The 23,056-nt window shown below is 38.2% G+C and overlaps 1 protein-coding gene across 6 annotated transcripts in view; it reads right to left on the bottom strand.

Moving 5' to 3' along the window:
- ATP2B1 (ATPase plasma membrane Ca2+ transporting 1) overlaps window positions 1–23,056 on the bottom strand; it is a 60,447-nt gene that overhangs the window by 27,111 nt on the left and 10,280 nt on the right. For all 6 annotated transcript variants that reach the window (XM_064702044.1, XM_064702042.1, XM_064702047.1 and 3 more), the window contains exons 2-5: window positions 6,638–7,049; window positions 1,645–1,842; window positions 564–818; window positions 358–483 (exon numbers count right to left, since the gene is read on the bottom strand). In XM_064702044.1, the coding sequence (XP_064558114.1) occupies window positions 358–483; window positions 564–818; window positions 1,645–1,842; window positions 6,638–6,842 (784 nt within the window). In that variant the 5' untranslated portion in view covers window positions 6,843–7,049. The remainder of the gene's footprint in view (window positions 1–357; window positions 484–563; window positions 819–1,644; window positions 1,843–6,637; window positions 7,050–23,056) is intronic.

Raw genomic sequence — 23,056 nt, forward strand, 5'->3', positions numbered from 1 at the left:
ATTTCCACTGAGACATGAGCAGTTATATGGCAGGGCACACAAGTACTTTGAGGAAATTAGCTTTCAAACATGACTTTGACAAAACACTGAGCTGTGTATATGTACTGTCCTCCCCTAAAGCTTTAGCTGCTAAAGATATCTGGAAAGTAAACCCATAAGCAGCTACACAAAATGTTTGTCAGTTTTATAGGTCTGATCACTCCAACAGAGTTCTGTACCTTGTGGACTGGTTTGGGATAGTTCAGGGAGACAACCTGGATAAAAAACCAATTTGCTAGTTTTAACCACAAAATTCTAAATAACCACCTTACCGCAGAAACAACCTACTTTATTCAAAAATTGTCAAATGCTACACACCTGACAGCAGCATAGGATCTCTGTCCAGAGACTTCTTAACATGATCAGATTCCCCAGTCAGCGAGCTTTCGTCAATTTTGAGGTCATTTCCTTGAATGAGTACACCATCAGCCGGTAAAAGGTCACCTACGAGAGATCACTGGGTTTGTTGACTGCAGTTCCTTTTTTAAAAATAAAAGAAAGTTCAACTTTAAAAATATGTTTACCATATTTCACTTGTGCAATATCTCCAACAATTATGTCAGCTACTGGTATTTGGATGACTTGGCCACCTCTGATGACTGTGAATTTCTGCTCTTGTTCAATACGGCTCTGCAATCCCCGAAATTGTTTCTCTTTACTCCAGTCATTGAAAGCTGTTACTAATACCACACAAACTACAGATAGGAGGATTGCTGCTCCTTCAATCCAACCTGCTTCAGATTCCTCCTCTTCTTCACCAACATTTACTGATCCACATACTGCAGAAAACAGGTTTTAGATTTAAGAAAGTTCACAAAGATATTTCAACAATGAAACTTTTGGCAAACAAAAAACTTACAGCTGGTAAATATTTTCCATGCTAGCTTTCTTTGCAATTTCACCTTTATTTCCATAAGGGTAACACACAAAGAAGATAAAGAACCCGAAAGCTAGAGCAGCTTGAGGAAGTTAAACCACGTTGCTTATCTGAACACAAGAGAAGTCTATATAGAGAAAGTTTCCTGGCCTTATTTTGTTAAATGATGGCTTAAGAATGCCAGACTGGTAAACAACATTCTGCTTTGTCAACATATCCAACTTTACATTTGTCTAAACAAACCAGATATCACAGCAAAAATTCAGTTAAATGAAGTCACAATCCCTTTATTTTCTGTTTAGAAGTATAAATATAGCCTCATTTCTTAAATTATAAAGTTACCAGTGTTGTATCACAAATTAAAGAAAATTTTAGACTTGCTGACTCCTTAAAGAAAGCCCATGACTGCAAATCATAAACTGCTTAAAAATTTGAGGCAAAATTTAAAAAAGCCCCACTTGCACAGAGACTGGATTTCAAACAATTTCTTGCTCCTGCTGCTTGCAATTTACCTTTGGTCAGAATAATACCAGATCATGACCAAGGAAATCTCATGTTGCCCTTTTAAGGCAAGCTAGAGTTTTAGCAATGTGCTCTCAATAAGGAACAATAAGCTGCTTTTCCACTGACTTACTGTATCCCATCAGATTTACAGTACAGGCATGTTGAATCAGAAAAGTCAGTAGTATAATAATAGTAGATACCTACTTTTCAAGAAGTTTACTTACATGATTCATTTCCTCCTGGAGGCTGGTAAAAAGAAAGGCCCAAGGATACTACGGCTGCAATTTCTAATATAATTAGTGTAACGTCCTGTAGCGCTTCCCATACTAACTGAAGAAATGTTTTTGGCTTTTTAGGAGGTATAAAGTTCTTCCCAAAAACTGCTTCTCTCCTTTCTATATCTGCTGGATTTCCACTTAAACCTATTTAACAATAAGACAAAGTTAGTGATACTTGCACACATTTCACCCTCACATTAGAAGTGACTGAAGTTTCCCACTCATGGAATCAAGTCCCACTCCACATTTCAGTAACAAAACCAAAAAAGCCACATCTCAAACATAATTATGGAAGTAATACCATTAAATCAGAGTCACTATAGAAAGCCAGCTATATTTTACAATTCTCACCTTGCCAAAATAAAGCTGATGGTCTACCTGTTTAATATGTCACTTAATATGACATAGGAATAGAGTAATAATAACAGACATACCTTTGTTCAAAGTAAACAAGTTTGCAAGACAAGCTCATTAGTAGAGTTACTACTATTGAGACTGAGTAGCACCATAAAGCTTTAGCAAGACCACAGCCCGTGAAGGCAGCTCTGGTTCCCAGTGTAGGGATTCTGTATTCAGACACAACATCCTAGGATCCTAAAAGTAATGTAACATTTATAATGAGATGTTTATTATAATTAAAAAGGTAACTATTATTATTATTATTATATTTCCATAATAATTATTATATAAAATACTATTTAAAATGGTTGAGGCTGTCTGCAGGCACCATGTGGAAAGATGCAACCACTTTCATGATGCTGCTTCCACCTGGAATGGTGGTAGTTATTTGTTCTTCTGAAGCTTCACTTTCTATCTCCTCTCACACAGAGAGCCCACGTTTAGCACTACGCCGGGTCTGTCACCTCAGTTTTGTACCTATCTTCTTTCTTACATGGCATATTTGAGTCCTCCTCTGTCTCAATTCTGGTACCATCCTTAAGGGACACTAGCAGACAAGAGTGAGGGGCCTACATGAAAGCTACAGCATGATTCACGAGCTTGCCAAGATCTTAAAAATAAAGGAATACCAAGTATTTTCAGTGCAAGGTCATGGACTCAAGGTCTTCTGTGAGCACATCTCCTGGTTACTCCTCTAAAAATTTCAAGCTGACTAACCCACCATTCAGAATTAAGCTCATTTTTCAAAACAAAATTGCCAAACTTCAGAGCAAAGGTCTGGGTACTTCAATCATATTGACCCCAAGGTTATGATTAGCATCAGCTCAAAGACAATTATTTTCTTAGTAGGAATTTTTTTAGTAGCTAACCCAGCTGCTTAGTGATAAATGCATTGCAAACATGCTAGGTAATAAATAAGAACAGTAGCCACTGCAGCTGGCTTTCACAATAAGGGGGGTTTTTAACATCTCTAACAGACATTTCCGAGAATCATCACATATTTCAAGACACTTTGAAAAGGTTACTGAACTGCAAAGCTCAATTCTGAATGCTAACAACTGCTATGGAACCACTTAACTGAAAAGCAAACTATATGCAGATCTCTTCAAAAGAGAAATTCATTAATATCATATACACATACTCTGTGTATATGATATATTATATTTATTCTAACAGTCTTCAATTCACTCTGAATTCATGTCTTTGAAGGTTTAATAGAAAGGAGAAATTGTACTCATTAGCCATAACCTTACATTTCTTGCAGCTCAAGCTTTAAGGTGCTTACTTTCACTCTCAACTCAAAGAGCACTGCAAGACTATTTTCAAAATCAAGCTATACATTACAGGATCTACAGAAACTCAGGACAGTGTGGGCATTCCAAAACGCTGGGCCATATTGCTATTTTGCAAAAGATACTACTTCTCTATTCCTTTAACATGGGCAGAGTTTGGAAATTTATTTACGTAATATTAGCAACATCACCCTCTTCCACCCTTTCCAGGGTACCACAGTGCAGAACATCAGAAGTATACAACAAAGGTCTTGAAAAATGAAAAGTGCTTCCAAATGAGGCTATATAAAGTCAAGCTACTATCAGAATCACTTAGTGAAGATTAGTAAAAAAGCCTAGCAAAGATAAAAAGCATTTGTATTTTTAGTATACCCTATAATACACCATGCATCATTACTGAACTTGCTACATTTACCAGACAGCTGGTAATTTCACAGTTCACAACCTACAGTCATGAAATCAAAACTACTGCCATTGTATTCTTAATTATGTGTCCTAACAAGGGCAATTTATATGGGGTTAAGTTTGAAAAATATTAGCCAAGGGACTAGTTAATGCTTCATATTCAAATTTTATTAGAAATATCTATATCTGTCCAGAATATTAGACAGACTTTTGCTACTAAAGATAAGTCAAACATTCATTTTGCACATTTGCATATATGTAAGCAGTAAAGTCTGCTCAGTGCCCTCTTTTTAAGTAATACTGGTAAAGGATTGTTCAAATTTCTCATTTCAAATCAGATAAGTTTGATCCAATTTTTGCCTGAAAATAGATGCTGTCTTACATTGTCAACAACTTCACAGCAAGAAACAGAACAAGCTGAACTCATCCACTGTGTACCATGTCAGAACTACCTGTACTTTTCCTGTGAAGCCCCTGGCAATTACATAGTGGTAAGAGTGTCATGTCATAGAGAAAGCATCTGATTAGGAAAAAGTGTCCTAGGGCTTTGCAGGTATACACAGGAGGTTTTAGAGAGCCAGTATTAGTGTAACGTGTAACAGTTTTCTGCAAGACCTTCCCTAGACTTTTATCTGTTAGTATTGTCTCCCTTTCTACACCTACGGAGTAGAATTTGACAAAAGCAGAGACCTAGTTCTACCTTTACAAGAGCTCTCCAGTACTGCCTCCAGAAAGTTTATAGCAGGTTACCTGTCAGGGTGGCTGATTCTCTAAAATTTCATGTTGTGGTTTAGAGTCAAAACGACACCTCTGTTGGACGTTGTTCTAACTCAATTAACCTTTTCTGAGCCTGTTAACATGTTCAGCTGTTGAGTCTTTGGTGTGTTTATGAGCTTTTCTCACACTTTAAAAAGGATGGCACCCTTTTATTAAGTCAGTGACTGTACACTGATTGCAGTGTGCATCTAAATGTCAAATCCTTTTGAAAGTGAAAGGCCTTGATACAGCCCTCAGTACAGCACAATCAATCTGCAGGAAAGGGCATCCAACCCTTGAGTTTTAGTTCGCTGACATGTGACATGTTTAATAACCTGCATGTTTGTTACATTAAGAGACAAAGTGAATACTGCAGTACACAAGGTATTTATTTGGTGCTTAGTGCCTCGTGGCTATGTAAAATTGTATTTCCACCTAGCTTGCAGTAATAATGGACCTTTAGCCTTGCAGATCACTGTGCAACAGAATTCAACTCTTAGTTCAATTCCCAGTTGTAGAAAACCATATCCCTTTTCACAGAGAAAGGAAACTGCCTTCCAATACTATGCAGCAGGTCAAGAGGGTGATGAGAGCCTGTTGCTCCTGAGGTGTGCTACACCGCTTATACACTACAGTGCTTCACACATGCACTGTACTTTAACACTGCCAAGGAACAGAAGTTTGTACTCCTCGTGTTTTACAAACTTCTTCATCCTGAAATTGGTCTACTCCCATTCACGCGTAGTTCAGCCATGCCAGCTGGCTGAACAGTTTCAGTTTGGTATGAGGAACCCAATTCATCTACTGATGATTTCAGGAGTCTGAAATCTGGCTTCAAAAGAGGATCAAGCCAAAACATGCTAAATGCAGATGTACCCAGAGGTACCTTACGGCATTAGTAGGCTGCTCTTGGTCCAAGAAGGTAAATCTTTCCATAGCATTTCTGAAGAACAGAAAGCAACGGCTCTCCAGGATTAAGACAGCAGGTATTTTGCTGCTACTAACATGACACCACATTGGTTAAAATCTATGTGAGTCTTTAAATGCAGAGACACTACAATTTGCCAAAATCTTGATTTCGGTAATTTTCAATTACTCTCAACAGCAGGAATTCACAGTAAGTTTCAGTTAATGTTTTGACATATTTTAATTTAAGTACAGTTTACTGCAAGTACTACAGTATGTAGATACTACAGTACCTTACGTAGTATGACTTCCATCTTTCACAAATACACTTAATAGTTTTTATTGATGTAGGAAGAAAGCCTTCTAGAAAGTTCTCAAGAAGGAGACTTAATAAATTTATTTACTTACTTCTTCACATTTGTACAGTCTATCTCAGAGTAATAACTCTAGATAGTAAAAGCATGGTGTAGCCACATTTTACAGAATGCCACTAAGTCAAACATGGTAAAGACTCCATCAGAGATGCTTATTTCTAGGGAATAAGACTGTGTAATCACTTTGCAAATCTTCCACTAAGAGTAAACATCAATGCTTCAAGTTATATTGATAGTTATTTTGGACAGTTCAAATGAAATCTGCAGAATTCTGATACTATGGAAATACTGCAGATTTAAAAACTAGATCCTGCTATTAAGAATCCAATAGACCACAAACACATAATCAGTTTTAAAAATTGCTGCATTAGCAAATCCAAGAACTAGGTAGCCACACAGAAGCATTAATAAGCCCTGCATTAGAATATTAAAACCCTAGGCTCCACAACAGCATGATCTGAATTAGGAACTATAGGTCATATGAACTATTCAGAAAACTGGTGCTTTCACAGTGAGTTGAACACTGCTATGTTGCATTGCTGTTTCACATGTGGATGTCTACATCAATGAACTTTGTTCCAAGTGGAACTTCATTAATATAACATCTCACATGCAGCTTGACCAACTGAAAAAAAACTCTTGCTTACTTATTACCATGGAATACTTCTGTCTTAAAGGAACAAGAAGCAATATTTTGCTATGGCAGCTAAAATGCTTTTACAAACTTTGTTCTATTAAAGAAAGCAGTTTGCTTACTAAGCCTTTTCCTAAATGGAGTTTCCTCAGTAAGTGTTGGAATTTACTTACCTTCATTTGGTGAAGTTTTCAACTTTGCACAGATGCCATGTACATCACCATAGCATTCCTGTATTTTATGCAGTGCATCTGCAGCTCGAAGTTCCATAAGAGAACGGAGCTCTGCAAGAGTAACTCCAAAATCTCCATGATTAGATTCTTTTACAGCGTTTTTTACGCTGCTATATGCAACCGAGTTGTTTGCCATGTCACCCATGATGCATGCAGTCTCTAGCGTAGACAGTTTCCAGCAAGGAACAAAATTTCAACTCAAAGTAGTTCCAAAAGGAAAATAAATCCTTTGGGTATGAAGACAGTCAGGAGAGCAGACACATCAGCCAAGCAAGAGAGCCCGTCTGGAGAGATATCTTTGAGGTTGTCCCATGGTGAGTTCTGTTCCCCAAAGCCAAAAGGCATGTACAGTCTAGGGAGAGAACAGATACACATTCAGTTACATAACAGCTATACTGAAATGCATTGTAAGACAGTCCCTACTCTTGGCACTAAGGTTACAGAACAAATTTCTTTTTTCATTCCCTATAATATTTTTAGTTTGCATTCTGCGGACAAGAGCGACAAGGAAGAAAATGGGTATTTCCCACCCCAAAGCAACCTTGCATTATTGGATTTCCTTAAATCACTAACTTTGTAACAACTGTTGCCTTTAACACTGGCATTTTCCTTCAAATGTCCATATGGTTCATCATCAAGCAGCAACCTTTAAAAATACCTAAAATTAAATCTGTTTCCAGGGAAATGAAGCTTGTAGCATCCACAAGTGATGTCACATGGGGAAAGAACATGCTCAAGTTAAAAATTCCCATTTTCCAATGACGCCCTCACCTCAGAGTTTGGGAAGAGCAAGATTTTTTGTGTTCCCATTAATTGGTTTGTGCAAACCTCAATTAAAAACTTCAACACTAAGCTAGCCCACACACGAAGTACTTTTGTGTTCTAAGTAGGATTATATCTTCAGGCAGACCTAGCTCTTAATAAATTTTTATGTCCATACAGTTTTAGCCCTGCTCCAGCCCACTTCATCACAACTTAAGCCTTGCACAGTATCTCCATGTAATTCTTTGAAGAGAGGGAAAAATTGCACAACATCCCCTTTCTGCAGAAGGGATGAGCAGGGTGAGAGCAGTTCTTCTGTCTGATGATCAATGTACTTATTGTAGTTGAGAAATTAGCATCTAGCCACAGGATCTGAACTTGCACAGGCATTCTATATCTAATCCCCACTCAGCAGACATAGCTTGCACAAGATGTAGCTACACAACAGTGCAATGCACACACAAACTCCTCATGCCTGTGTGAGGATTTGCTGTGTGCCAAAACCAGACTTCTGATCACATAAATCAGCTTTATTGGCATAATGAAGCGCAATGAGCATGTGTAACAACACATTCCCCCACAAAACATGACTGCCAGGCTCAGATGAACAACAACTTGGACACTTCCAGGTCAACAAGACCCTCAGGTGTCATATGCCTAGCAAAGGCAAAAATATAAAGGCAAAGCATCAGCAAATAAAAGATCTCCAGCTACTTAATTGCCAGGTTAGAGGACTGTTTGGCTGAACTGCTGAGTCTATGTTGAAGTAAAGGTATAAGCACCCAATTACCAGAAGTTTACAGTCTTGGTTCCAGGAAAGACTCAGATTTCTGCTCTGGAAATAATAAGTTGCAGGTATACTAAATCTATCTACCATTTAAAGCACCATGGCACAGTACCTGGTTTGCCCTAAGAGCAACCACTGACACTGTAAACCCCTGAACTGATGCCACCTGACCACAAGTGACAGACCCATCTCTGGCAGAACTACAACTTCTACAGCAACTGCTCTTCTCTTCCTGTCACAGGAGGTTCTGAGAAAACCACTATCCATGGCTGTTTTCCAGAGAGTGACAAAAAGCATAAAGCAATCAATATTCACATGCATAAAACTCCCAACATTCTATAACATCAAAAAAGATCTTAATTTTAAAATAATTTTAAATCTTCATTGTTTTCTCTGTTACGTGCAAGAAAATGTTGGAACAGTTGAAGAGTCCATGATGATAGTGTTAACCTGCATGCTAGGATATAGTTTTGATTAAGACTCTAATGAATTCTGTTAGAGAACAAGTGATCCTGCAAGTGAAGAATTTCATGCAAACCATGTATGAAAGAGTTTTCGTTAAAGACATGCCACATTGTTATCCAATGCCCAAAAGCTGGATGTTGCTGTCCAGCTGGTAGCCTAGGAGGATTTATCAGCTGGCATCTGATCATAAGCTATGACAGCATAACAAGAAGCAGATCAGGCAAATGAGTTTGTATAGCTATGGTGAAGATGCTGCAGCTGCTAATTAAGCAAAAATAGACCAAGCAGAAGGCCCCACAACCAATTACATCAAACTTGATTCAATTTTAATTAAGAAAAGCTCTGTTCAAGCCTCTAGCAGAAGCCCTGTTCTTGATGCCCAAATACACCCAAATCCAAGAGAAAAGGATAGAAAAAGCTATAGCTGTAGTCACTGCTCACTTGTCATCAAAATTTTAGGACTTTCTCCATATATATGCATAGAGTGGGCCAAACTTGCTTTCATATGCAACTAAACTGAAGAGCAGTAACTCCACTTAATCATAACTCAGTGTGCTTTGCACTCCAGTTCAAACTCTGCATCTATATCAATTTTTACTAATAAATAATAATCCATATTAATCATTAATAAGTTTATACTGAAGGGGGTCCTCCTATGCTCTAAATTCCATCCTAACATACCAACAGACCCCTACGGTTCACAGGCAAATTCAATAAGCATTCATTAACTACAAAAACAGTGCAGTTCTACAGATCAGCTCTAGTAGTAATACAAATTATTTGGTACATCCCTGTTAGCAAAGAACTGTGCAAAATTGAAAGGGACAGCGTGAAGACTTCAAATTCTGAATACTGAACAAGTGCAGTATTGCTCCAGATTATGAAAATTTGATTAAACATTATCAATTTTTACACAAAATCAAACTAGGATCTGCTTCAGTAGTCCATTTTTACTGGCCATTCCAACAGAGAGCTTCAACAATAGCTTCTTGTCATAAGGGTACAGGAGACAGACTTAGTCTAACACAGATTTTTCTTTAAGAATCAGCAAAGAAAGTTTCTTTAAGAAATATCCTTAATGCAGTTTTGATGTAAAATCTTGCAACATTCAATCAGTTCCTGTTACAGCAAGTTCCAAGAGTGCACTTTTGTAACATCAGTGGAGACACATAATGAAACTATTATGACTGAAATTTTGTAGCATAAAAGGAAGCACATTTTAAAGCTACAAAGATCAGCTAATAGTATTTATCTCCTCAACTAATTAAATATTTTATTTGTTTTGATCAGTGTTTCAGTTCTCAGTTATTGCATCAGTGATTGAAATAACTGAATAGCATGAGCTTTGAAGCACTATAGTTTAAAGCAACTCACCTCAAACTTCCAATCTGTTAATATCTCCAACTTTAAATTCAGGAAACACTTATCAAGCTAAAACTCATTTATACACCAATGCTGAAGTTCCAGCCTATATAAAGTTTAATTCAGTTGAAGTTTCGTGTTAGTTTCCAGCTTAAACAAGCTGCATACAAAATTATTAAGATGTCTACCTTTTATTGGACACATCAACTTTTGAATAATACTTTATCATCGACACTTGGTTTATCCCTTTATATCACTGAGACTAGGAATAACTTTAAAAGCTATTCTCTGTCACACACAAGTGCGACAGAGAAAAACTTGACAGAGAAAAACAGACTAAAAACTTGAACTGCAGAGGCATATTTCAGTAGCAGCACATACTCTCAAAGGTAAGATTCAGATACTTATGTAAATCCCTCTCAGAAGACCTTGCTGCTCTTTGGTTGTAGTAACTTCACTGACACATCATATCATTGTAGCTGCTTATGAGGAATAACTTCCTTACCCAAATCAAATCACTATTTCTTGCTAACAGACTGTGTTTTGTTACCAGGCAAAGACAGTAATTCAAACCCATAACACATTAAACAAAGGTTAGACAACTTTGCCAGTGTTGGAAGTTCATCATGATAAGCTTCTGTAGTTGGACTGGAGAAAGGAAAAGCTCTAAACAGAAGTCTACATGAAGAGATTCTCACCAAAGCATGAAGAGACTATACATTACTTATCTATTTAGTGTTACCAGAACATTCTGCACTGACCAGATTAGAAGCTGCAACATGTTTTTTGAAGTGTTCCTGTAGTGGCAAAATTACTATTGCCCAGATGCACAGGACCTAGCATGCCTTAGACTCCTTTCCAAGCTTTTCCTATGATTACATTTACATTTAATACTTGCTTCACTAACCTACAAGGAAACACAATTTTCTTAATTAATATTAAAACACTTAAGCACACTCATACCTCAAGAGTCAAAGCTCCAGCAATTATAAATCTTGTGTCATTCAATTTAATTTATACATCTGCTTGAACAGTATGCATTCAGATATTGAGCATTAGCTGGTAGCATTTGACCTTCAGCAACACACTAAAACTGGGCCCTGTAATATAGGAAAGGGCTTGCAAAGTGATTATCTCAGGAAAGCCTTTGTTTAATCTAATTAGTACAATGAATACCAGACAGATCTGCATATCAAGAAGCTGTTGTGATAAAAACCATCCCCATATGTTTCAGTTGTCATGCCTTTTAACCTGCCTATAAAGGCAGGTTAAAAGATATTGAAAACATCATATGCTTTTGCATACTTCAGTTTGGGTGTGATCCACAGCTTTCAGCCATCACATAACATTGCAGGGGTGGGGGAAAGAAAGAAGGGAAGCAGTCTGCAATATTATTATAATGGAATGTTATTACAATGAAAAGTAACTGTAACTGAGAAAGTAACCTGGAAATCAAACTGAAATTGACTGAGGTTTTGTGCTCTGAAGGGTCAAACTTGCTGTAAGAGACAGATCCTCCCACCTACTTGACAGGCTAGAGAAACTCACCAGCTGTTTCACAAGGAATATGAATGAATTCTAATGAGGCAAAACATAAATACAGAACAGTATCCTTTTACAAGTCATTACTGAACAAACAGGAGTTAAATAACTTCAGTGCCGTGCTATTGTTTCAGAGCAAATATCTCAGACAGCCTGGTTTACGAAGAGACGTACAAGACTGAAGAACTAAGAGGCAAAGGGCAAAACCAAATTTTTTAGCATACCATCTTCAGCCTATGTCAAACAGTGTTGCAATGACAAGTTTCAGTTTTTACAGCTTATGTGCTATAAACAGTAAACTCATCAAAGGTCATGACTTTTGCTTAGTTTTCAAAGAGAAATCTGATTTAATTCTGAAGCCTAATCTCCTGGGAAGCAGATGTACTTACCTATCTGAAATAAAAACTGGCCTAGATTCTGCATTGAATCTAAACACCGGGATTGTCCCTGCTCATTGCAGGGAGGTTAGACAAGATAACATTTAAAGGTCTTTTTCAACTCAAATTATTCTGTGATTCTGTGATTTATGGCACTTAATCGAAGGGATTTCTGCTGCCTACTGTGATTGACACCTGTAGAAACCATTTCATCCATTGGTGGTTTCTTTCCTTTAAGACCCTAAATTTATTTCTTATTGAAATTATAGCAAACAAATTAGGATTTCAGTAGTCTGAAGTCAGATTCGTAGTAATACAAATCAGCAGTGTTCACACACAGGTTCTGCATAATTTTCCTCTTGTTTTGGTAGTAACAAGGAAAAATTGTACAAGTCTTGAAGGTGAGTTATTATGGCACAAAGGACATAAGCTTCTCTTACAAAGCAGCTTGGTCCACAGCCTCTGCCAGGAGCCCAGCAAGCAAGCAGACATTTTGTTCTGCCATCAATCATCTGCACAGGCCTGTATTGCCCTGCCTTGTCCAAGCCAGGGCCTCTCCCCACGCACTAAACAACTCAGCTCCAGCTGCAGTGACATCTGGACTCAGAAACAAGACCAGAAAGTGCTGTAGGAAACTACTTTATCAAGAGTTTAAACCAATCATTAGCTTTCTGAGGTAACCAAATAGATATTACTGATCCAAAAATAGACAGACTGATGCGACAAGAAGAGCTTCACAAAATCTGTGACCACTTTCAAGGAACATCAGTCTTTGAGACATACTGGAAAATCCCAGAGGACAAAACCAATGTGATCATCATTAAAGAAAGCAACAAGTGTTCTGTGTGTTTGAGGTACTAGGGTTTCATAGTCACCTATTTCATATCACATTGCTGGCCCGTCCACAAGACGACAGACACTTAAGACAAAACCATGCAAAAGTGTCAAGTTTGTAACCACTTTAAACCATTTTTCTGCAGTCCACAGCTCTGATCAACACTCCGGCAGCTTCTCTCTTCTCCACCCACAGGCCCTGAAGCTTCCTCCTCTGTACTTCTTTTTCTTTTTTAGTAGGTTCATCTACTTTCTGCTCTGTGATGACACTATAAACTAAAGGCCACATTCAAGAAGACTGTTCGCAATGAAAGGTTACTCCAGTTTAAGACTGTAATCCCAGTGAAAAAAGTTTTAACCTCTAGATGGGACTCTGTCCCACCCAGAATCATTTTGAGTGTGTCCAAGCACCTAAAATGTATTTACTGTATGTGTCAGCTTCCTCATCTAACTTGAGGTGAGTGAAGCTGCCGAAATTTGGACAAAGGCAGCTGATGATTGAAGGCAAACCTGCTGGTGTTTAAAATGCAAGAAAAAAAGTTTGCCCAAAGCCCACCAATATTTTCCTTTCCTTCAGATGCACTGAGTTCAAAATAAGATGACTGAGGATTTCAAGTCTCTTAATCCTGCACAGTTTCGGATAACTATGCTGTAAACTAAGTTCTTTTAACAGATCTGACATATTAATAGCTAAATATATAAACCTAAAAGTGGGTTAAAAAAAAAAAGTAGTAAAGTCATCTATTAACAAATATTCACATTACTAGGTTCATGAACAACTTACCACACTTTTCCCATCAACATTTGTCAAAACCATATTGACAAAAATGACAAGACAAAGCTGAACTTTTCCCAAAAGAGATAGGGTGGTAGCATGGCAACCAACTCACTAAAATTATGCATCATAAGACTACAACAGAGTTTACTGGCATTCCTAAAGTGCAAAATGTGCTCAGGTCACAAACCCTAACAGGTGTGTGTTAAATGAGGCATATGACATCACTATATGCAACTAAGTTTCAAGTAAAGGTGAAGTGAGATGGTACCAAATTTCATCCCACAGAGATGGAGTTGGGATTCCTGGATTTCAGCTACTTGTTGTATTTAGAGCTCAGTGCAATACATCCAGCTGGTCACTTCTGATAATGTCAGCATACCAGCAGCTGACTTCATCAGTTATTCCTACAGGTATGACTTGTCTTGAGAAATTTTTTCACCTCTTTTTCACAGAGCTTATATTTACCATTTCATCCTGATTTTAACACTCCCCATTTTTTTTCAGAAAGTATTCTTTTATGCTAGTATCCACTTAGGCAGAGCAGTAGGCTTTTGAGTGTGATCATGTTTCATGACATCAAAGAGATGCAAAAAGCTCTTTAGATTTATGAGCCTTCAGGCAAAAGGCAAAAGTCCATTCTTACCTGATTTTTCCTGTATTCAGAAAACTTCAAAAGAGATTTAAAATTAGTCTTAAAACTACTAGGAAATATTTATGCCTATGAGATTGAGCCAAATTACTTCCATAAAGACACTATGCATATAACCAATTCCTTTCTATTAGAGCAATACAAGTAACTTAGGCAAAGTTTTAAGGCTTTTCTGGCTACTTTGGACTGGCTTACTGCTAAGTACAAACAGTACCGCAAAATATTCTATATGCTCATTGAACCATAAACAGGTAATATACAAATCGTGATATTAATGTGGTAGGATCCACTTATGATCCTCAAAATCACCATTCTAACCAAGCAAGTGTCTGGAAGGTAAGAAAAATTAAATAAAAACCTCAGGTCTGGTCACCCATCTTAGTGAGTCCACACTATGATGCTAAATTGGATGTATGTTTTGTCCTCTTGTGTTTAAAGTTTAAGAAGTTTCCCTTTTGGCCTGTAAAAAGCCAGTCTGAGAACCTTCAGCTTCAGATTTTTCACAAGCCTTTTGGAAATACCATAGCACAGTATACCCTTATCCTCAAACATTTAAAGAGCCTTATTTCTTCAGAAATCTAGTTTGAAAACTATGCTAGCTTCCCCTGAAGGTCATTAATTCCTGCCTGCCAGAAATACACCAAATAAACTGCTAAAGGAGTCATTCTGAGAAAATCCCTTTCAAAAACTGCAATTAAGTTTGCTATCTTCTCTTCCTAAGAAGACAGAGGGTTTTAAAATTCAAATATCATAACTAGTCCACACTTAAGCAGCACTTTGAGAAATACTTCACAACTTTGCTGCTCCTGCTGGTTATGTAAAGAGGTTCGGGTCCTTTTGGTTTGTGTTTTCTTTTGTTTGTAAGGGCTTTTTTACCTCAATATTTGAATTTATGAATCCAGTGTATGGCTTTGCAGAAACACAAGAGTGAAATCTCTCACAAAATTCTTTATTATGATTATATTGGTCATTCCTTTAGTTCTCTTTGATAAGTTTTGAGAGCTTAGCTCACTGATCCATTCCACTGGGCCTCCTCTTTCTGGTACAGTGTAAGAAGCAAGTTCAGTAGGCTTCACCTCATGGTATTATCTGACATATTTAATAATTTTTTAAGCCTACATATTGCTTTATCCTTCAGGGACTATCCAGTTTCAAAATAAGTCTTTCCTCATGATAATACTTTTCCATCTCTCTGATGTCTGACACCCACTTAAAGGCTAAGTTGTCATGCTCCCTGCATTGTAACACACATCTAGCTACTCCAAAGTTTCTCATTTATGCAGGGCTGGTTGCTGGTCTGGGATAGTTTTACACACATTGAAGCATTACTGCAATATAGCTATTGGCAACAGTGTGTAGAATGATGGTAAATTAACTGCTCTGTGATCAGTACACACATGACAATCACATCTCCACCATCCAATATAAGATAATAAATACTCTAAGGAGCTTGTTTCTTTAACACAGACAGGGAAATATAAGCAGTGCTGGCAGACAACGCACAAAGCTGAGATTCCCATTGCAGCACTTTGTAACTAACAGAGCAGCAAGTCTGTCACATCCTCAGGTGACCAAAGGTATGGCTGTGCTGCAGTGACACGGTGTAACACTCCCACCCACAGAGGTCCTGAAGCAGCTCTCATTATTTGACACTAACAACACTGCAACTTACACCTGCCACCCTTATCCTTTTGCATTGGGAAAAGCCATGGGCTCTGCCAACTGCATTAATGAAGTAACAGAGTATGGGAGCTCTGCTGTTGCAACAGGCACACAGGCAACCTCGGGCCTGGAACACACTTCTTGTGTGCTTCCCTACTCTTCTTTACAGCACCTCAGCCTCAGAAGGTATTTCATTTTGGGTCCTGCTCTAAGTCCATCTCTCATGGGATATACAGCACTCCAAATGGTTTTGGCACTTCTTCCCTTACTAATGCTTTTCTTTCTTTCTCCATGTACTTCTATGGCCTTTAAAAACAAAATCTTTTTTCCTAGCTATGAAATCTGCCCTCCTCCAGGATCCAAGGAGCAAGAAAGCACCATGCCATGGTGCTTTTTCCCCAAGCCTCCACCTTCCCTCCCACTAGCTGTGATGGTAGCCGTGCATTTCATGGTTCCACCTGTGAGTAGGCTACTTGTAGCTGTGTGGTGCAGAAAGCAGTCATCCAAAAAGGATCTCCCCCACCTCCGTGGAAAAATTGGAATAGCAGCATTTCTACTGTCTGAACAAGTTTTCCCACAACACACCAGGAGGGGCTGATTTATTTGTAGAAGTCGCACAAGCAATATGGATACGTCAGCTTAAGGGACAAGACACACATTCAGCTAATGCTAGAAGCACCTTCATCACAGAACTATATGGCTGCCACCTTAAAGATAACATTAAATCTCCCTTTAAGGGAAGGTTTCTCTTCCCTCTGTTATTTCAAGTTAAAGTGGGTTGAGCAACCCCAGGACACAATTCAACTGGCTTGCCACTAAAGAAATAGCATGGTACATAACTTTTCAGTGAAGGGCAGACACTGTTTGGACTGAACAGCAAATTGACATGACTGTCAGACAATGGCTCAAGCAGATTTAGTAAATTTAATTAATTTCTCATGGTAGGCTATATAAAATTGGTATACAAAGTGGCTATGTGCAATTAATAATCACAGCTTCATTTCTGAAGTCTTCAGTAGTGAAGTACTTCTTGTGTATAACTCCTTAGGTTTCTGAGATTACAAAGACATCAGTGCTTAATCAATTAATTAGAAAAAAGAAAGCAGCTCAGGAAAAGTGCAAATAAAACTGTGCTCCATGATAATATTTATAAGTCCTATGCTACACAACAAAGGAAATCCCTTCTCCACTTCCCATAAGCCAAAGGCCTTAAGTCTTCACTAGCATCAGTGGATCCTAATGCACCTTTTGCACACAGCTCTGCTTCCGGGCTAATCAACAATCATTCAAATTCTGAGGTGAGCTAGGTGTCTAATTTAGCTCTGGCACACCTCCCCTAGGTGGAGAAAGGCCTTGCCTTGAAGAACTCCATCACAACCAGCTGAACCTACTCTGTGCTGAGGATCAGCTCCCCGATTCCATCACTCCCCTGCCCTACCAAACCACAAGGCCAGCAGAACTGAAGTGGTAAACCAGCAGGCACTCAGATGCCTGCAGCGTAACCACCTCAGGCATATACAGTGAGGTGTCAGTCTTCTGATAAGGTAGCTCTGAATCCTCAGCAGCAATTGCTAGTTTGACAAGCTTAGTATCTGTCCTTCCAAAGGATGGTATCTGGATTGAGAGCCTAATGCATTTAGCACAGCTAAATGTTCATAGCTCAGCTGCAGCTGACCCTCAGGACCAAGAGACAACCCACACATGAAGACTACAGATCACCACTCTGTCTCAGCAAGGTCAGCCCTATTTTGTTCCTTCTACAGAAAGCTACTCCCCACAAGTGTTTGTTTTGCAGTGGCACATTGCTCAAGTTGTACACAGTTACAATCACGTTGTTTCTAGTGATACCAAAATCATACAGTATCTCTGAAGAAAAGGGACTGGGAAAGGCAGTATCAGCTTCTCAAGTGGCAAACTTATAACATCCTGAATTTCAGCAGGATGTTTGAACTGCTGATGGCAAAACTCTTAAAATATTCAAGATTTGTATATTAGCTCATGGCTTCCAACAGACTCCCTCAAAAGGACCAGCACCATTGCACGTCTGACTGTATCACACCTCGGCTCAGCATGAGATTATTTCACTATACAGCTGAGTAGGGGCCCACAGACCTTGTTAAGTAAGAAGCCAACTATATTTTTAATCTAAACTCTGCAACTCACAAATTTATCGTATGCAACACACAGGTAAAACAGAGTACGGAACACAAGAGCTTCCTCTAGCCTGAGGCTAGTAATACTCAGTGAAATGTCTGTTTCCCCAGTGGAAGGAAGTGACTGAGAAGATAAAGTATCACGAAAAAAAAAAAAAACAAAAAATGACACGGCACCATGAAGTAAAATATAGCCAAATTACAAACAAATTACCCAAACTCTCACAGTTAGGGACTCAGTTTTTCTGAAGGTAATTTTAGGAGATTCCTTCTCTGGTCCTATTGCTCCACTTTCCTAAGCAAACTCCTGTATCCCTGTTTTCCTCAAAGGATGCCATCAGCTGGTTTTTCAGCACTTTCAATAGACCCTTAAGCTTGAAGGACACGAAGCATTTGGAGAAGAGAAAGAGGCCTAATAGGAAGCAGCTGTGCTAGGACTGTTCTCCAAAAACCTGCATTTCAGTTCCATTAAGGATGATTTATTTTCATTAGTTTATCAAGGGAAACATAGAAAGAAGCCAACAGAAAACCTCTATAATTAAGCATTATTTCAGTAGCCTTTCAAAAAAAATCCTACCTGATGTAGACAAGAGTTAGAAAAAACTGGTGCAAGTATGTAATCCGCTAGTAACAAGTAGCAGACTTGTTATTCACACTTTCAGACCTGAGGTAAGGAAAACACTGGTAAGGAAGATGAGGAGAAAGTTAATGAATAAGTCCTACACAGTGAAAACCAACCATAAACCTAATTTCAAAGTTGTTATGAATTTGGGTCATTTAAGTTACACACAAATTCAAATCTGTACACTATGACAAGCACATTCACAGCCCAGTTCTACCATGGTCTCTAACATATTAACTTTTTAGCTTGGTTTTGCAACATTTGTTTTCCATTTCCTCCTTTTCTCAAGGAAAGGGATGTTCCAAGAAGGACAAAAATTTCTACCAATGGACTCTTCATATCTATTCAGACATAGCAACACAGCTTACAAAAAATGTTCCCAGTTCACCTTCAGACAAAAGCCATGCATTATACTGAACCTTTATAAGTAGTTTTGCACTCAGACTTGTTACCAGTGTCTAGTAGCTTGCTCTAGGTTACTAACAGCAAGTTGCTACTTAGTGTGTCATAACCCTGCCAAAGGAATCAGATTTTTGCACATGTATCCATTGCCTTTGAAATCTTCTGCTCTAACCAACACAACATGAAATTAGGGTAGAGGCTGGTTTGTTTGGGAGGCTGATGGAATAGCTAATTTTGTTAGTGTTTAAACAGTTATCTAATAAAGGAAGCCAGCAATGTGATCAAAGAGTATACAGTCAGAATCCAGAATCAAACTAAGTGTAAAAGAACAATTTTAGGCAGTTACAGGGCTGTCTGTCAAAGTCACAATCTAGTTTGACGTGTGATGCTTCAGGCACATAATTAAGCTAAACAGCTTTCAAGACAGCTTTCTCAAAACTGAAAAAGTAGGTAGTTACTAAAACTTTACCTTGTTGTTGAGCAATTATTATTAAAATAAGCCATCAGCTGTCACAAGCATATTTGCACAGAGCAAATATTTTCAAGTATTTAAACAATTGCATCATGGCAAAATTGCCCACAGGAAGCCTAAACCAAGCTATTTTATTACTTTAAGATATTTTAAGATCAGGATTCTCTGACTCTTTAATTTGGAGATTCTGAAATGTACTATTAGGTTGCTAAAAAATTGATGCATTTTCCTGTGCATGGACAATCCTCCACTGTTCTTGTTTGACAAGACCAAGGTTGAAGGCAGACATTGCCGAGCTAAACTTAATGGCCTATATTATGGAGGTCCACAATTTTTGGTTTGGTTTACTTGTCAATTTACATGATTATTAAAATGGAACTCTGAACATTAAAAAAAAATATTGAGCATGGTAGCAGCACTCTGAATTCTGATCATAAGCCAAGTCACAGGGACAAACTTCAGAAACTTAATCCACCATAGCAGGGGGAGGAAGAGCATATCTGGTAGGAGGAACTCACTTGTTTTGAGAAGATGACTTGTTCTAACCTCAATGTGAAGGCCTGGGCAACTGTCTGGTTTTTTGCAGCCAAAAAGCCCCTTCTCAGTACAGCAATGCCTGAAGACATCTACAGACAGCCACAGGTACACCCAAAGAGAAATTCAACATGAGGAACTGTAGTGGTCGCACTAAATTCTTAATTGAGTTTGCTCAATTTTTTACTGTTCTGGAATATTTGACAGTAAAGTGTCTGGACAAAGACTGGAAATGCATCTTGCAGGGTCAAAAATCCAGAAAATCTCCTCAGACTTCACAACCAGAAACCAGACTCCATGTCACAAGGCTCAAATGTTCTTGTTCAGAGACATTTTGAACTGGTAAATGGTAAAAAGGCAGTTTGGATTATTATTCCACTTATCTGGTTACTGACCAGTATATTAGGGTGGGTTACCCTTTTAGTTCTCTGAAACTGTTAAACTGTCACTGAATTCCAAAAACTAAAAATAACCAGAGCAGTAGTATAATAGAATAATAATACCAGAAAGCAAGATAACAGAAAGAACTACATTGGCATGTAAAGATGTCTACTGAATTTCAAGTGCAATTGTTTTGATTACATTCATAACACCTACTTATACACCAAGACTTCGTTCAAACCTAAACTTTTTCCATTCTGGCTAAGAATTTTTATATTGAACATCTCTTCACATTGAAAAAAACAAGTAGTCTCAGAATAAGCAAATAAAGGTATATGGCACTCGAATTTATGGAAGTAGGTAAGTTTTCTTTCCCCATGTGAGACTTCTAATCATAGCTCTTCATATACATATGGAACACAATACCTATAAGAGCAGAGCTTAGATGTATAACTAGATGTACAAGTATTTTAATGGATAACCCCATCCAATTGTTGATACACAAAAACAGATCAGACTACAATTACAAAGGTATACACAACACCAGTGTTTACCATTTTAGCAGGAGATAGCATCTGAGACACCTGATTGGCTTTCAGGAACTATTTGTTGACCCATTTTTCAGGAAAATCCCTCTTCTATTCATTAAACTGTTCTTAACTCAGAATTACACGCAGGCATATTTGTAAGAGGTGCTACTCAGCTATTTAAGCTCATGAAAGCTACTTTTGCAGAGCCAGCAGAGGGAGTACAGACATCATTTTACTTATCAGCTGTGAAAAAGATACCTTGTAAGAAAGCACTAAAAGAGCTGTGCCTGCAAATCTAATGCACTTAGTTTAAAGCATGCCAAGAACTTCCTTGGTCTTTCATAGACATGTATGTCAATGGGCAGTAGAGTTGGTATTTCGTTTCTGATCCTCAACCAGCTGTCACATCTTAAAAGTCTCATATCTGATGAACAGCAGGAGCAATTCTAACAGTACTAACAAGTACCATAAGGTCTGATGCTTCAAATACATTTTAAAAAATTAAATAAAAAAAAAAAAAAAACAACCAAAAGCTCAACAACTAAAACCATCACATAGCTGCAATTTAAGTTTTTAGTCCTATGGATTCCAGTCTCTCAGTTTCTGAAAAACTAAACCCTTTTAGTTGTCCATTTCTTAGAAAACAACTTCACTTGGAAGACAAGGTGAAAAACTCAGAGTTCAAGACAACCTCGAGCAAAGGAGCCCTGAAGGCACACAACAGTGTTGGACTAGGAGATAACAAACAGTGAGCCTTTCTGCTGATATTCAGAGGCACACACCTCCTGGCAAATCTGGTTTCACACAGCCTCGGAGGCAAGAGCCCTGCTGCTTTATTTAGCATTTCCATTGATCAGCCTGCTTTGGAGTTGACAATTATGACTGCACGGTGTTGACACAGTGGCGGCTGTGGAAACAGTTTTGGAAAGAGAAATAGGCTTTGAGCAGACAGATTGATAGCTTGTTGCCATCACCTCATGGAGGTGAACCCAAAACTACAGGCCAACATGAGAAAACAACATACCTTCCTGGCAAAAACTCCACAGACACCCACGTTTTTTAGTCTACAAAATCGACTGGATTTTGTCTTGAATAAAGTTCACATTTCTTAACTTGTTGGTACAAGGCTAAGCTCATATAAAATTCTTTCCAATTATTTGATGAATTCTTAAGCATTCAACAAATAATTTTTTGGGGGACTATTTCTAAGTTTCACTATTTAGAAATCTGTATATGAGAAAGTCATACAAGTGCAATGAATGCCTTTGTCTTAAAGTTTCCTTTAGAAGAACAGCAAAACACCCCTCCTCCCAAAAAAAAGATAAATTTCCATCATCTTAAACTTCACATGAACTTTAAGAAGCTTTGACAGCTTTAATCATTAGATTTTGATTACTACCTACCAAAGAAGAATGTGCCTGTAGCTACATAATTTAGCCTTCACTTGTTTCAGGTTGTAAAAATAGAATAACCACCCTTCAGCAAATTAGATGGCTGTTTCTTCTCCCCATCTACAATAAAGTGGTATTCACTTCTCAGCTTCGTTTTCACATGGCAGATTCACAAAATTAGTAATTTAGTGTGGGCTGAGCTGGTTCCCATCTTACAGAGCTTACATGATATTTTATAGCTGACTAAAAAGTTTTATCCCTATCATGCAACCAAGCCACCTCAGAGTTTTGCTGTTGAAACTCAGAGCTCCTGCAGTGTTCTCTATTTGTGTGCTGTGCCTGGGTGGTTCCCAGGACTCCAGCTAGGCTGCTCAATATGTTTTATGCAGAGCAACCACAGCAAGGAAAGCCATGCTTCTTTATCACAAACATGGTGATGATCGAGTGTCAGGATGCATACCAACCACTCCGATCATCCCTTATTTCCCCAAGTTATTGCAGTCTCTTGTGACAACAGTGAAGTTCCTGCAGGTACACAGAGTGGTATACAGACAGTAAAAATGCTTTTTTTTTCAGGCAGAATAGTTATATTATATTAACCAGACTCACCAGATAATCCAATGCCAGTGCCAACTCATAACATGGCATAGAACTAC

Source organism: Zonotrichia leucophrys, chromosome 1A, assembly GCF_028769735.1.
Source record: "Zonotrichia leucophrys gambelii isolate GWCS_2022_RI chromosome 1A, RI_Zleu_2.0, whole genome shotgun sequence".
NCBI classification, from domain to species: domain Eukaryota; kingdom Metazoa; phylum Chordata; class Aves; order Passeriformes; family Passerellidae; genus Zonotrichia; species Zonotrichia leucophrys.